The following is a 15,152-nucleotide window of genomic DNA, read 5'->3' on the forward strand; positions in this document are numbered from 1 at the left end:
CCATCAGCACAAGAAGGGTGAACACGGTACCACAGGACACGTGAGAGTGAGAGAGGCCATGTTCACCTGACTTTTATCACAGTATATGGTTACGATTGCTGCCTTTATTATTATTGTTGTTAACCTCTCACGGTGCCTAATTTACTAAGTAGACATCATCACAGGTGTGTATCCACAGTCTTAAGACTTCCTTGGTGGACTTGGGATGCAGCCCCCTGGTAGCCTTAGGTGAGGGGGCTGCTGTAGTTTGCGTACCTTACTCAGATTTCATGGTCTCACTGTGTTCTTTTCTCTGAACTGGATCAGACCAGGGATTACATGCTGCACAGGAAGCATGTCCCTAGTCTTCTACAATCTAGGACAATTTCCAGAGCTTTGCTTTTCTTGAGATTTCTGAAGAGCTCCGGCAGGAACCTGTGCAAAATGTCTCTCAATTTGGGTCTGAGGTTTCATGATTAAATTCAGATATGCGTTTTTGGCAAGAATGCCACAGAGGAGTTGTCACACTTTTTATTAGCAGGCTGAAGATGTTGGTATGTGTCACTATTGGTGACGTCACTTTGCTTGGTTGAGAAGCCATTTGCCAAGGGTTACCATCACGTGATCTCTTTTCCTTTGGAGTGGATACGGGCGTGGGGAGATACTGTGACAGAACACAACCTGCATCTCAATGTAATTTTCCCACTAGAGTCACCATCTACTGATCATTACAGTGGTGTCTGACAAATGGAGATTTTTCTGTCATCCCATCTGCTGTAATTAGTTGTCATTCCACTATAAGAGTTTTTCTTTTCCATCATTTATTTTTTTCCATTACTTATTTATCCAGTTATTTATCTCTCTCAGTGTGGATTAATGGATGTTTCTTCTATTATGTGTTCGTAGTCTTATTATTATAATCTTTATTTTCTTGCTCAAATTGTCCCTATCATTTCTAAGCTTCAATACATGTATACCTTTTCGTCTAAGCAAACCATTTCTACACTGTAAACACTACATCATTAAACTCAACACGTTCATTGCCACTCCTATGCCAACATCTGTATAACCAGATTTGCTTACCTAAGGTTAACGGTGGTGGTGTGGGATCAAGAACATACTCTTTCTCTGGATCTTCTGCTTTGGGGCTCTGTGCAGATTTTTTAAGTCCACTGTCTATCACTGCTTTTGCATCCCTTTTTAGAGATTTTGACCTGATCTCTTTCCTTGGTACATTTGTCTTAGAATAATCTGCAACCGACAGATTTCCAAGTTGAAGATCATGTAAAATGTGATCTTGTAAGGCCACTGCAGTGATTGCTAAGTTATCCTTTTTAAATGAATGAGCCTAAAAAGGAGGAAAAGAGTCTTATTCACCAGAACCTACATAATGCATCACCCAGAAGAAAACTGAGGCTTTCAAACTCCACGAATGGTAAAGAAGTGTGGAGCCATTGCTACCTAACTCAGAGCAAACCCGGGTCACCTAAGGTAACACCACAGGGACATCTTTCATTTAAATACCAAAGCCCTCATTTTATCATAAGTTCACTGTGGCTTATAACACTGTGCATGCCTAAACAAACTCATGCTGCCTCAATTAGACTCCAGGCAAGTACTAAAAAGAATCCTGCATTTGGGCACGAGCTTTTCTGTGAAAATTAATACATTTCCTTTGCAGAATAACAGTGACCTACAGCCAGCACAGGCTTGCAGGCAGCACTCCTGCACCTGTCTGTCCACTGCCCATTCTACAGGCATCTCCCACTCCTGCTCTTAAGTCCCAGTGGAAGTGAAGTTCATAAGCTGCTTTTATCCTCTCAAAATGCTGAGATAAATACATTCCAGGAGTAAAACCATGTGTTGCTATTAGAAGGAGGGTGTACCTTATTTTTTAACATGCTGAATCAGGAAAAGCTGTGGGTTGGCTGTAACAAATGCTATCCTCACATCACATCACATTCTTTTCATTTTTTGCTGTAAAAACAGTCAGATAGAGAGTCAGCATGCAGCTCAAAACCCTTCATAAGGGATAATGATGGTAATGCCCTCTGCAGTGCAGCCCATGATTCATGTTTGGATGTGAAGAAAGGGAGCAATATACCAGTTATTACCTGAGGAGAGTCAGCCCTGTCCTCAAACAGTTCACCTCTGAGCTGGAGAGAACACATAAACAATGCATCAGAAAACTTAACATTATACACAAATACAACAACATTTCAGACCCAAAAGATCCAAGAGTAGTAAATGAACATCCTAGACATAACACTTAAACTGAAATGTGAAGAACAGAGAAAAGAACATTATGCTCAGGAGCAAAGGCACTTAGTTAGGAAATCAGCCTGGTGTGTTATCAGAGGAGAAAAGAACAGTGAAGACATGGAGATGGAAGAGGAATCTGGCTACCTTCAATCTGTGTAATACACAGATGTTCAGAATATAAGGAACAGATAACATGGGTTCCAACCTTGCTCTATACATTTTTAGGAAAGATACCTAACACATCTGCATCTCAGTTTCCTCATCTATAAGGCAGATACAAAAATACTGGCATTCCAGTCACTGCACAGATTAAATAAGAAAAAAAATTTGTAAGGATCAAATGGACCTTTGCACAGAGGATACCCTGTAATGGTTAGTTTTGCTCCAATTCCCTTTTAAAGCTGGGGGAAGAATTTAGAATTAGCCATTTTCGTATTAGGACAATGATATATTTTATGAAGGTAAGAATCCAAAATGTACTAGAATGGAGAGAAAAAAGTTATTCAAGTAACCTAGGAAATAGTATGGAGGGCTTAACTTTAAGACTAGGAAGAAATTAGGCATCCGGGATAGCTGAGTTGTGAGAATTTGTCTAGCATTTGTGAGGTCCTGGGTTCCATTCCTCAAAAGAATAGAAAAAAAAATATATAAGGACCAACACCTGTACTAAAGCAGAACAGAGAAAGTAAACTTGCCAAGGAGGAAAGTAATGACGATAGAAATTAATGCACTGAGACACCCGGTTTAGGAATAAAAAGGGGATCCATAGCAAGTCAAATCTGGTAGAAGCCAGAGGACATTTTTACCACTCCCTGACAATTCTTTCTTATGCAGTTCAATTCTTATGCAGTCTGTGATAATCCAATTCCCATCACCACAGCCGAGGCCGGAGAAATGATAAACGCACTTAACACACTGAAAGATCGTAATCAGAAATTTCTAAGTTCAAGATGCCTGTAACTTGGCAGGGAAAAAAAATGCATCCTACTAAAATGGTTTAATTTTTGATAATCATAATTACCATAACCACTGGTACATATTTACAGTTTTATCTGAAGTCTGTTTACTCTGCGCCACCGTGATTCGTGTCAAGGCAAGAGCTTTTTTAAGCGGTTCCATAGGAGCTTTAACGTCCTAAAGAATCAAATTTTGGAATTTAAAATTCTGAGTTTAAATACTGGAAACTTCACAGATCAGTAAGAAAACCTACGCGGAGATCGGTGGACTTCTTCAAAACCTATCTGTCCCTTCTGGAAAGCTGCAATGGGTGACACTCCTTATAAACCCGCTACTGGACACTGTTAAGGAGTGACAGCATTGTGGTGCCAAAGTAATTAGTCACCAATTTGTCCCAGTGACCAAAAGCTAAGTCATGACCATGCCAAGTAAAAGTGCGCACCCGAGGCACAACATACAACTTTAAAAAATAGGGTTCCAGAGCTCTGTCGTCGCTTCTGAGTTCCTTATTGGAGCGTTTTTAGGCGACAGGTGACATCCCTTAAAAGCGCGGCCCTCTTCAGGGTCGGCGGCGCCGGGCTTGCTCAGCTTACGGGAGGGAGGACGGTCACAGCAAGGGGACAGACAACGTCCCCAGGGGCCAGCCCGCCCGCGGTCCCCGGCCCGGCTCTGAGCCGCCTCTAAGGACGCTGACCCGGCCCTCCGCGCCAGGACCCGGCTCCCCTGCGGCCGCGTCTCTCAGCGCCACGCACACCGACGCCCGACTCTCTCCACGCAGAACCGTTACGGTCTGCTTAGGCTTCGGGGGCCCGCCGCTCGCTGTTGCCGTAGCAACCCGCTTCCCCGGCGCGTACACCGCAATGCGCATGCTCGCGCCTGCGCCAGCGGTCCAGTCGCGCATGCTCACTGACACCGCTTCGCTACGCGAACGGCGCGGCGGGCCCAGAAGCTGAGGGCGCCGATTCCCTCAGTGCGCATGCTCCTCGGGCCCCTACGCTGACGTCACGGCCACCCGCGCAGGCTTGCCGTCCCCGCCCCGCGCGCGTCGCCAACGTGCCGACGTCCGTACGTCTTGGGGCGCGTGGGGTGTGTGGAGAGGGGCGCGCGGATGGGCGTCGGACCGCGACGGCGCGCGGGGACCGACGCGGGGGTGTGGCCGTGGTGTCGGGCGCGTCGCCTGCTCGTCTGCGCCCTGCGTCCTGTGCCGGGAGCGCCGTGGGGCGGTCCGTTCCCAGAAAACCTGCCGCTGGTCAGCCCGGCTTATTCTAAGGCGTTTGAAGCCCCGAGCGGCCCGGCCGCCAGCCGCGTGCACGTCATTGTTTTGGTTTTTGTTTTTGCCCCCACGCCCTTCATTTGGGGTAGTTTTTTTTTTTTTTGCGGGGTCTTAGGGTCGCTGATCTTTCAGCGGGTCTTGCCTCAAGTTCCAAGTGAGGCTGGCCAGCGGCTCTCAGAATGCCCGAGTCTCCGCCTTCCCGGAAGTGCGCGTGGTCGGTGAAGGTCTCCGGTCTCCTAAAGAACGGGCCTCTCGACCTGCTCGGCTCGTCTCTGAATACAGACTAGGAATTGACAGGGCAAGAGAGACTTCCCCTTCCACTCGTGAAAGAAAAAGCCCGCACGTGTGTCGTAGGCAGGGCGCAGGCGCAAAGGGGAGGGCAGTGCCCATCCGGACGTGGGCGCGGGCACCGCCAGGGGTGCTGTGCTCCCTGAAACGGCAGGGCGCCAGGTGTGCAGCCGAGCGTGGCCTGGTCGGTCGTGACGTTGGTTTTGGTTCTCCCAGGGGTTTTGGAGAAGTTACTGCTGCCAGTGAAGGGAGCAGCCTGGCTCCAGGGTGTGACCTCACCATCACAGGCAGTTGTCCTCAGTTGGGTTTGTGGTATGTCTCGCAAGACTGCTGTTCCTTGAGGGTAGGTTCAGTCTTTGTCTTAAAGATGTGATCCCTCACTCTTGGCACTCCAGGTACCCCAGGGTGACTGCAATAGATGCAAAGGCAGGCAGAGGTATTAGGCTCTTATCCTGCTAAGTTAACTAGAAAGTTAACTTGTGGGCGCAAGTAAAAGCAGTTGCTAAGTACCTATTAAAGCACCAGCTGTGTCCATGCTTGTCTGTCAGTTGTACAATAGGGATCTTTTTTCTTTTCATGATGGGCTGCATTTTCCTTTTCTTTTCATGCTGGTAATGTTCGATAGTATGCCAGACCTTGTGAATTTTTATATTGCTGGGTGCTGGCCTTTTCAGCTGTTCTAAATGATTTTGAGATTTGTGCTTGAATACCTGAGTCACTTGGCACAGGATGAACCCTCCCAGCCTTCAGTCCGTGGCTACTCTCTTCCCACTATGCAGAGCTTTCAGGGGCCCCATAAGTGGTCAAACTTAGCTGCACTGGCTGTTGGAATCTGAACGGTCCTAGGTCAGGCAAGCTTGAAGATTTTATCCCTTCTTCCCGGGCTTTGTGTCTTTTCCTCACCACCTGCTCTCATGTCTGCAGGGTCCTTGTCTCCCTGGCATCTGTCTTGTCCTCCAGGAATTCTTAAGCACTTCCCCAGTTCTGTCACTGTTGCCTCTGAATTCACTCCAGCTCAACTGCACTCCAGTTCTGCTTTTTGTCCCAGGCCTGAGGAACCATTGCTTCACATATTTTGTCTGAGTTTTGAGTTTCTTAAACCTGGTCTCATACTTCATCATGGTCAAGAGAAGTGAGTAGAAATAGTTTTTTTTTTTTTTTCCCCTCCTTTTAAATCACAGTGACTTTATTGTCGTTTAAATCACAGTGTCTTTATTGTTTTAAACTTGTGTTGTATTTCCATTGAAATAAAATTCAACTGAAAGTACAAAGAAAACATACAGGCATGTCAACATTTAGGTGTTCAATGATCGATTACCAGCGATTAATTTAAAATTTCAAAAACATTAATTGGGTGTCCTAGGAATGGTGGAGATGGATGGGAGAGAAAACTGGAGGTACGTGTAGGTACAAAGAGGTTTGGTGGCCATATTTAGTCATGAAGAGGGCATGGAAGTGCCTCCAACCAACAAGATGCATGTCTGCACTCCACAATGCCTAGGAAACTCTGCTGGGTGGCACTGCATGGAAGGGATCTGTTGTGTGCATACTGTGGTAAGACCACACTGTGATAGGTCAATGATGCCTGTGCATATCAACTGCACAACAAGGGAGTAGAAAGTATATAAAGAGAAAGTCATATATTCTCTGTTGTCTGTGTTGAAGGCAATTCAGGGAAAGTGTTCAAGAACTGGAACTGGCAGCTGGCATTTATTTCCTGGCTGAAGGGGAAGTTTTCGCAGTCACACAAGGGACTAGTTACTGGGGCCCAGCATGGCCAGTGTGCAGATTTTCACACATCCTGCTGAGGGATTTGAGCTTGTCCCTCTACACAGCCTTATACACTGCCCTGGGAACGCCTGTGAGGGTGAAGGTGGCGGCTCTGAACTCAGCATCTTCTTGTGTACTTGACATCTGCACTTATATTTCTCCTATGTTAGGTACACAATACAGGAGGTCCTTGAGTTATTGTGGCTGGACCTAGGATTCTTCAGTTTTATAATGGCTTATCAGGATGGTAAATGCAGTTTCAGCTTATGATACTTGACTTAATGATGGGTTTATTAGTAATCTTATTGTAAGTTGAGAGCATCTTTTTTTTTTTTTTTTTTTTTTCAGTACTGGGGTTTAAACTTGCTAGGCAAGCACTCCACTACTTTAGCCACACCCCCAGCCCTTTATTTTTCACTTTATTTTTTGGATGGGATCTTGTGCTTTTTGTTCAGGGCTAGCCTTGAACCATGATCTTCTTACCTCTGCCTCTCTAGCCAGAAATGTAGGTGTGACCCACCATGCCAAACTTGCTCCTATGAGCTAGGGTCTTGCTAAACCAACCCACCTCCTCCCCTGCTCCCACCTTGGCTGCATTCCTTCCATCTCCACTTCCCGTGTAGCTGTGATGACAGGCATGAACCACCTTGCCCAGCCCTAATCTATATTCTTAATCCTGTTCAGAGCACTTTTGTTCTTGCTTCTCTTAGCACAGCCTGACACCAAAAGAAATGTAAGGAGCAGAAGTCCATGGTATAGGACATCTATGTGCCTGGCTTGCATTTTCCTTCAAGCATTGTTTTTGCTGCATCCTACAAGTTTTAGTACTTAGTGTTTTCATCTTCATTTAGTTCAAAATATTTAAAACTTTTTCTTTTGAGGATTTTTGATGTATTTAGATATGTATTGTTTAATCCCCCAATATTTGAGGATTTCCAACTATGTTTCTACTGTTGATTTCTTGTTTAAGCCATTGTGGGCCAAGAGCATACTTTGTGTGACTTCTGTTCTTCCCAGTTTGTTAAAGGAGTTATGGCTCAGAATGTGATCTGTCTTGGTGAATGGTCCATCTGAGTAGCTTAAGAAGAAAGTACATTCTGCTGTTGGAGGACTGTACTACAATTGTCAGTTCAATTCAGTTGGTTCATGGTGGTGTTCCCTTTAGCTGCATCCCTGCTGCTTTCTCCCAGCGTGGTCTGCTTGTTCCTGGTGGAAATGTCTTGAAGTCTCCAGCACAGAAGTGGATTCATCTTGTCCTTGAAATTAAATCAGCTTTCACCTCGTGTACTTTGATGCTTTGTTGTTAGGTGTGAACACAATAAAGATTAATACATCTTGTTGGATAATTAACCCTTTTATCATCTGCAGTGGCCCTCTTTATCCCTGACAGTTTTCCGTCCTCTGAAGTTTTCTTTTGTCTGAAATAGTAGGCTACTCCAGGGTTCTTTTGATTAATGATAGCATAACATCTTTATCATCCCTTTACTTTTAACCTACTACTGTGTTTATTATTAAAAGTGGGTTTCTTTATTATTAAAAGCTGGGCATGGTGGCACATGCCTGTAATCCTAGCACTCAGGAGGCTGATGCAGGAGGATGGTGACTTTGAGGCTAGTCTAGGCTACAGAGTGAGATCTTGTCTCAAAAAAAGTGGGGTTCTTTTAGATAATATATAGTTGGGTCTTTTTTTTCTTTTATCCACTCGTCAGTCTCTGTGTTTTAATTGGTGTATTTAGACCATTCATATTTAAAGTGATCATTATACAGTTGGATTAACATCTATCATTTTTAACTATTTTTCATGTTTTTGTACCTTGTTTCTTTTTTTAATGTACCTCTTTTTCTGCTTTCTGTGATTTTAATTGAGCATTTTATATGATTCTACTTTTTCTTCCTTCCTAGTATATTAATTTTACTTCTTTGAAAATATGTTTTTGGTGGCTTCCCTAGAGATTACCATATGCGCTTACAGCTAAACTCAGTCCAGTTTCAAATAACGATGTATGTGTCCTGGCTGGTGCAGGTTCAATAGAGTATTCTCAGTCCTCCATTCCTTACACCACCGCTCTCCCTCATTCTCCTGTCCATAAGTTGGTGATCAGTCAGTGCATCACTCCTTTTTATTATACAAAGCAATTAAGAAAGCAGGAAACAAAAGATTCTTTTTGCCCTCCTGTTTTCTTCTTCGGCACCGGGGATTGAACCCAGGGCCTCACACTTGCTAGGCAAGTACTCTACTACTTGACCCGGCCCCATCCTCTTCTTTAGGAGGTCCGAGTTTCTGAACTAAGTCATTTTCTTTCCCTCTCTAGAGCTTCTGTGCACAGTTCTTGCAAGCCATGTCTTCTGATGGTAACATTCCCTTAATTTTCACTTGACCAAAACCAAATCTCTATTTCTTCTTAATTTGTAAAATAGTTTTTTGAGGTGAAATTCACAGAGAACAACATTGACTACGTTAGAGTTGCTCTTTACGTCCACATTGCCATGCATCCACCTGTCTCTAGTTCTCAGATATGCCCAACTGCATCGTGGACTAGCACCCCATACCACACAGCAGTGTCTCCCCCTTGTCCAGTCCCTGGCATTTACCTCTGCTGGATACTTTATATAAATGAACCGGATAGTATGTGACCTTTTGTGTCTGGTTTCTTTCTCATGGCATGTTTTTGAGGTCTATCCATGTCATAGCATGTATCAATATGTTGTTCCTTTTTGACTGAATAATACTCCATTGTATGTATATATCATAATTAGTTAATTTGGTCATATGCTGACAGGTGTTTGGAGTGTTTTCACATTTTAGCTAGTGTCAGGAGTGCTGCTGTAACATTAGTGCTTATTTGACCATCTGTTTTTAATTCTTTTGCTTTCCATAGCACCTGTACTATGCTACACTCCCACTAAGTATGAAGGCACCAGTTTCTCCACAGTTTTTCTAACATTCATTGTTTTTCAGTCTTTCTGTTTGCTTTGTTTTGAGACAGGGACTTTGTGTAGCCCAGGTTGGCCTTGAACTCATGATCCTTCTGCCTCCTGAATGCTGGAATTACCTGGCCGCACATTTTGATTAAAAAAAATTTTTTTTGCAATACCTTTTCCTACTCCTTCCCTTTATTGAGTTATAGATTTATTATATTCAATTATGAGAAATAGTACAGAGAGAGCTCATGTATTCTTTAGCTCATTGTTGACATTTTACAAAACTATAGTATAATTATAACTATCAACATATCCACATTAGTACAATCCAACTTTCTTACTCAAATTTTCCCAGGTATGTGACTCTGTGTGTGTTTAGTTCTGTCTTAGGCTTAGTCTGCTTGGGCTGTCATATCATCTACAATAGATGGGGTAGCTTATGAATAACAAGAATTTGTTTCTGACAATTATTGAACTGGACTGCTAGGTAAAAGCACTGGAAGATTTGGTGCCTGGTGAGGACCACTTCCTGGTTTATAGGATATTGTCATATCCTTACATGGAAGAGCAAGGGAACTCCAGGATCTCTTTTATAACCACACTAATCTCATCCTAATCACTACCAACGTTTCTCGCTTCCTAATATCAGCATATGGATTGGGGGTGGCTAAAAAAATCACTGAGGCCATTGCATGGATAAGTTTGTATCTGTCCCCACACTCAAGATACGAGGCAGTTCCACCAGCACAAGCATCCCTTAATAGTCTCAGCCACTCACTTCCAGTAACTGTCTCACCTTCTTCCTGGCAAGCAGTAATCTGTTCACCATTTAAAATTTTTTGTTATTTTAAAAACATAACATAAACAGAATCATGTAGTTTGTAACCTTTGAGATTATTTTTCTCAAAAAATAAAACCCTGGAGGCTTATCTAGGTTTTGCCTATCAGTATTTTCTTCCTTTTTATTATTGAGTAGTGTTCTGTGGAATGGATGTACCACAGTTTGGCTTAACGTTTTACCTATTAAAGAACATCTGGGCTGATTCCAGGTTTTGACTATTACAAACAAAGCTGCTACGACCATTGTTGAGGCTTTTGTGTGAGCATAAGCTTTCATTTCTCTGCAATAAATGCCCAAGTATAATTGGCAGGTCATGTGGTAATTAGATATTTCATTTTATGAGAAAATTGGCAAATTTCTGGACTGGCTTTACAATTTTACAGTCCCACTGACAATATAAATGATTCAGTTTCATAGTAATATTTACTGTTTTAAAAAGTATAATCCAGTGGTTTTTAGTGTATTTTCAGAATTACACAAATACTTTAAGTCCTCTGAAAACTGTCCTTACCTTTCCTGAGGGCACACTCGGTGACCTAGGACCTCCCAGTAGGCCCTGCTCCTTCAGTTATAGATCTGTTACACACCGTAATCTCTATTGTGTATAGATTTACTGTCTATAATACTGTGTTATCACCACTGCCACAGTGAGGACCAAGTCTCCCAAACTGACCCACATCCAAACCACAGTGAGGACCAAATCTCCCATACTGACCCACATCCAAACCAGAGCAGCTTAGCTTATTGAGTAGTTTTCTTCATTTCAAGCTCTCTGCCATAACACTGTCTGACGCTTTCTTCGTCTCTTCAGAAGGTGATTTTTCTTACCTTCCTGCATACACTGTCGTCGCTTGGTAAAAAGTAGACATGTTTTTGGGTGATGAGAACTGAAGTCAATATGCTGCTAGCATGAGGTCTGATACTGCACGGTCTGGTGCAGCTGGCGATCAGGGCCCTTCGTGTCCTCTAGTACCTTGTTTTGGTGCCCCTTTGTCTTTGAGTTTCCCTCGGAACTTCTTACACGGATTCTGTGTCCTTCAGTACCTTGACCATGCCCTTGTCCAGTGCTTTCCCTGCTGGGTCCTAGGTGGGATATGGGACTGCACAGGAGCTGGCTGTTGCTGACTGTGTCCTGGCCCTATTAGTTCAGAGTTGTGGTTGGTTTTCCTGGGCTAGTTGCTGTAGGTCATGGGTCAGTGTCCCATCTCATATACGACCTAACCATTCCCTGCTTGTGTATGAGTCCTTCATTGTTTCCCTGTTTGCATTGGTGTTGGTGACAGTAGTGCTGCATCCATCCTCCCGCCCTCAACTCAGTTGCTTCCAGCAGTAGACTCACTTGACATGGTTGGAGACTCAATCCAGGCAAGGTTAAAGGTTCTTTTGGCTTCAGTTAGGATGAATAGGCAATTTGCTGAAAAAGAGACCAAATAGGTAGTATTCCAGTGATACCAGTGGATTGCTGGGTTGGCCTGGGCTGTATTCCATAAGCTTTTTACTGTCAGGAGTTGGTCCAGGCGTGCTTTTCATGGTGCGAGGAAGGCCAGGTCTAGTATACAGGTGGCTTGGAGGCTTTGAATGACAGGTGGACAGGTCACTAGTCAACACAGGTCACAGAACCAAAGTGTGAGTTGCTGCATGGTTGCCTGCCACTGTGTATGCATGCAGGCTGGAGGGTTAGGAGTCCATCCCTCTACCGTGGTGGCCACATGACATGCTTTGTCCATGCAGTGAAAATGGCTGGCCTTAAAGAGAAGGCAGCTCCTTTGACAGTTGTCCAAAAACTGTCCCATGTGAAATGTATCATTGCTACCTTTAGCAATGAGGTTTTAGTCCATGAGTCCTGAACTTAGGAACTCGTAGATAAAACACTTAAAGTGAGACCACTAAACTACTTTCTGCAGTTACATGCAGCACAAAGAGTGTGAAAGTGACTTTTTGTGGAAATTTTAAGTGGCTTCTTATTTCATACAGTATTTCTTTTCACCATTACTTAAATCCTTTAGGAAGTTTCTACAGTGAAAAAATTATTTATTTCATTCAGAATGAACTCTGTTTCTTAGTAAGAGCATTTAATTAGCAATGGTCTAGCTGGTAGTTTGTATCTCCATTCATATTAAATCCTGTTATGATAACTGTCAGATGTTCTTATTATCCTTGAAATGAATTATAAATTGAGTTTAGACTGTATTCAAGTGCAGCAAGTATGTGGATTTTTAAAGATACCATCATGCTTTGTGTGCACACTAATGTGAGCAGTTGAGTACGGAAAGGTCTAGCTGCCCCAGCTTGTGACAGCCTCCTATTGTGATTGCCCTGAGATGTTTTCTTCTCTGAAAACACTGTCTAAATGGAGATAAAAACTACATCAGAATAGGTGTTATGTTAAGAACTTTCAGAGACCTTAAATTTCATTAGTAGAAAGTGTTTTATTCATATATAAATACAAAAGTAAATTTTGAAATAAAGGAAAAATACATAAGATCTCTCTAAAATTATTCTATAATCCTCTCTGTGGTTTGGGTTTGGAGTATTTTTATGAATGCTTTTATTTATGTGCACTCCTGTGTTATTCTAATCATGACCAATTTAGAAAGTTCATGGCCATGTCTTCAAATCCATGTATTATTCATTCACTCATTAATGTTTATGAGTGCCAATTTTATGAGGCCTCTGACAGGAACTGTAGATACAAAAAAGCTACATCAGTTCAGAGTTGTACTCTCAAGGAGGTTGCAGTTCAGCAGGAGAAGAAAAATGAGTCCATGAAGAATGGAAATGGACACCAAGGAGAATGGTGTCATGAAGTCAGTGGCTTCTGGCTTTGGAAGTGAGGGTTTAAAATCAGAAGAACTGAAGGAAAAAAAATGGCAGTGGGAGTCAACAAAGATCAAAGCATGACAAAATGTGGAAGAAAGTATCCTGAAGGAGTGGAGGAAAATGCAGGTGAGAAGACAGGCTCCAGGGCATCAAAAGGACAGGTTTGGCCTCCAACAGGTGGGAAGAGGAGAAGAGGTATGCTAACAGAGAGCCCTTGGGGCCTTCCCCAAGGGTGAAAATGTTCAGTTGCCAAATGTGGGAACTTGGTGGGAAATGGGAGGTAACTGGGTTCAGATCATGTGGAAGAGCCTGTGTCAGGATGGGGATGTAGACTGATTCTACAGATATGCATAGGGTGTCCTGCCTAGAAACGGCCACCTGTGAGTTGGTGGAGGAATGTGGGCCCCAGCTGTGAAGGCTCTGGGTGTGTGGACTTAGGTGTGTGACCCAAAGCGGTGCTGTCTTGGTTCTGGAAGGAGGGATTCTGAAGTGAGCTCTGGGACATGTGTGCTGCTGTATTGGGCCAGGGCCTTCCTAGGTTTCCTTAGATGATTGAAATTTACAAAAAACTCCTGTGGGGAGAAGAGTTTGGGGACTTCAGTAACAACTGTTAAAGCACATTTCTGCAGCTCTAAAACTTAACTATCACCAAGGACAGCCAGGTCAGTGCCTTTAGCTTTCACTGCAGTCAGAGCTGTTCTGTGCTGTCACTTGCCAGCATAGGCCTTGTTTCATGTTTATCTCCTTTGTCACTCATTGTCACAACAAAGGAAGGGCCGGTGGCTTTGATGTCCAGTTTGCTATTTCCCTATCTTGGTTTTGTGATTTTAAATTGCTATCAGATTGTACAAATTGCAGTTCCCCATTATTCTGTGTCATGAAAACTACCATGGCACAGAATGTAAGGATTCACAGGAACTTGAGTGTTGAATATTTGTTCAGTTTTGGACTTAACTGATTTTCAGGTGCTGGCAGGATATCTGAATCCAAAAATGCCTTTTTTTTTTTTCAATTTGAAAGAAAATGATTCTGCCTGTTTTCTTAATTGTAGTATCTCCAACATGCAGCTCAGAAACTAGTTCATAGTAGGCACCCAAAGTATCTTTATTGAAATTCCTAATATTCCATACTGGAAGAATGGAAGTGACTGTCTCTTTAAGATAAAAGAGAAGGATTTTTTTCTCTTTGGTTCAGGAAAGATTCTGAAATAAAAGATCAATTTTTAAACCACTGTGGTAACTCATGTTTTTTAGAATAAACTGTTGTCACCATAGGGTAATAAAGTTTGGGTTTTAGAAGTAAAAATACTTAGGTTATCCAGGCTCCATCATGTCTAGATGTGTGTGGGCTTGAGCAAGTTACTTAACCTTTGTTCCTCAGTTTCCTCACTGGGCAAATGGGAAAATAGTACCTGCCTTGCAGGAGTTTGAGGGATTAAGTCAGATAACAAGGCACTCAGCCAGAGCCTCTGTTGGGCATTTAGGAAGTGGTAACTGCTCAAACAATGTAGCATCCAATTCAGGAAAAATTAGAGGTACTGTTCCAACTCTGTCTAATGCCATGCCTTCTAAAAGGGTGCATCTGTGGCCAAGTTCACAAGGAAGGAAAATGGTTGTAGTATTGTTGAATACCGCCAAAGCTTGAATGCAGTCTGTCCTGTACAGGTGTACCACAAATTGTTTTCAACTAAGAAAATAGCAGTGAATTAACATGCTTTTTTTTGAATGTGTATTCAACTTAAACCCTGCAATGAGCTTTACACACAGCAGCCTGAAACCACTGTTCTTTGAACAACAGGAATTTCAGAACTTGTGGTATGTGAGTTTTATTTATGTCTTTACCTTATTATTTGAAGATCCTTGTTTGAGAATGTAAAAAGTTCTGTCATTTCAGACATCAGAATTAGCATTGAAAACATGGGATTCTTTATCCAGGCTGATGAAAGTAATTTATTGTTTGCTATGTCAAATACGGCATGCTATTTGTCACATTGTGGTCTGTGTGTCTTTCTAGAAGCTTTTGACTTTGATCTAAGTCAAA

At 42.9% G+C, this 15,152-nt stretch overlaps 1 protein-coding gene across 5 annotated transcripts in view; it reads right to left on the reverse strand.

The window, feature by feature from the left end:
• The window catches only part of Rnf32 (ring finger protein 32), a 41,499-nt gene extending 37,308 nt beyond the window's left edge, over window positions 1-4,191 (reverse strand). Inside the window, exons 1-4 of one of the 5 annotated variants that reach the window (XM_074060010.1) lie at window positions 3,792-4,035; window positions 2,094-2,135; window positions 1,866-1,956; window positions 1,063-1,327 (exon numbers count right to left, since the gene is read on the reverse strand). In XM_074060010.1, the coding sequence (XP_073916111.1) occupies window positions 1,063-1,327; window positions 1,866-1,880 (280 nt within the window). In that variant the 5' untranslated portion in view covers window positions 1,881-1,956; window positions 2,094-2,135; window positions 3,792-4,035. Of the gene's footprint in view, window positions 1-1,062; window positions 1,328-1,865; window positions 1,957-2,093; window positions 2,136-3,656 lie in introns of all 5 variants that reach the window. The other 4 variants (XM_020161341.2, XM_074060016.1, XM_074059995.1 and 1 more) reach the window with 4 other exon arrangements.
• Window positions 4,192-15,152: the final 10,961 nt, after the last annotated feature.

This window comes from Castor canadensis, chromosome 2 (genome assembly GCF_047511655.1).
Source record: "Castor canadensis chromosome 2, mCasCan1.hap1v2, whole genome shotgun sequence".
Classification (NCBI taxonomy): Eukaryota; Metazoa; Chordata; class Mammalia; order Rodentia; family Castoridae; genus Castor; species Castor canadensis.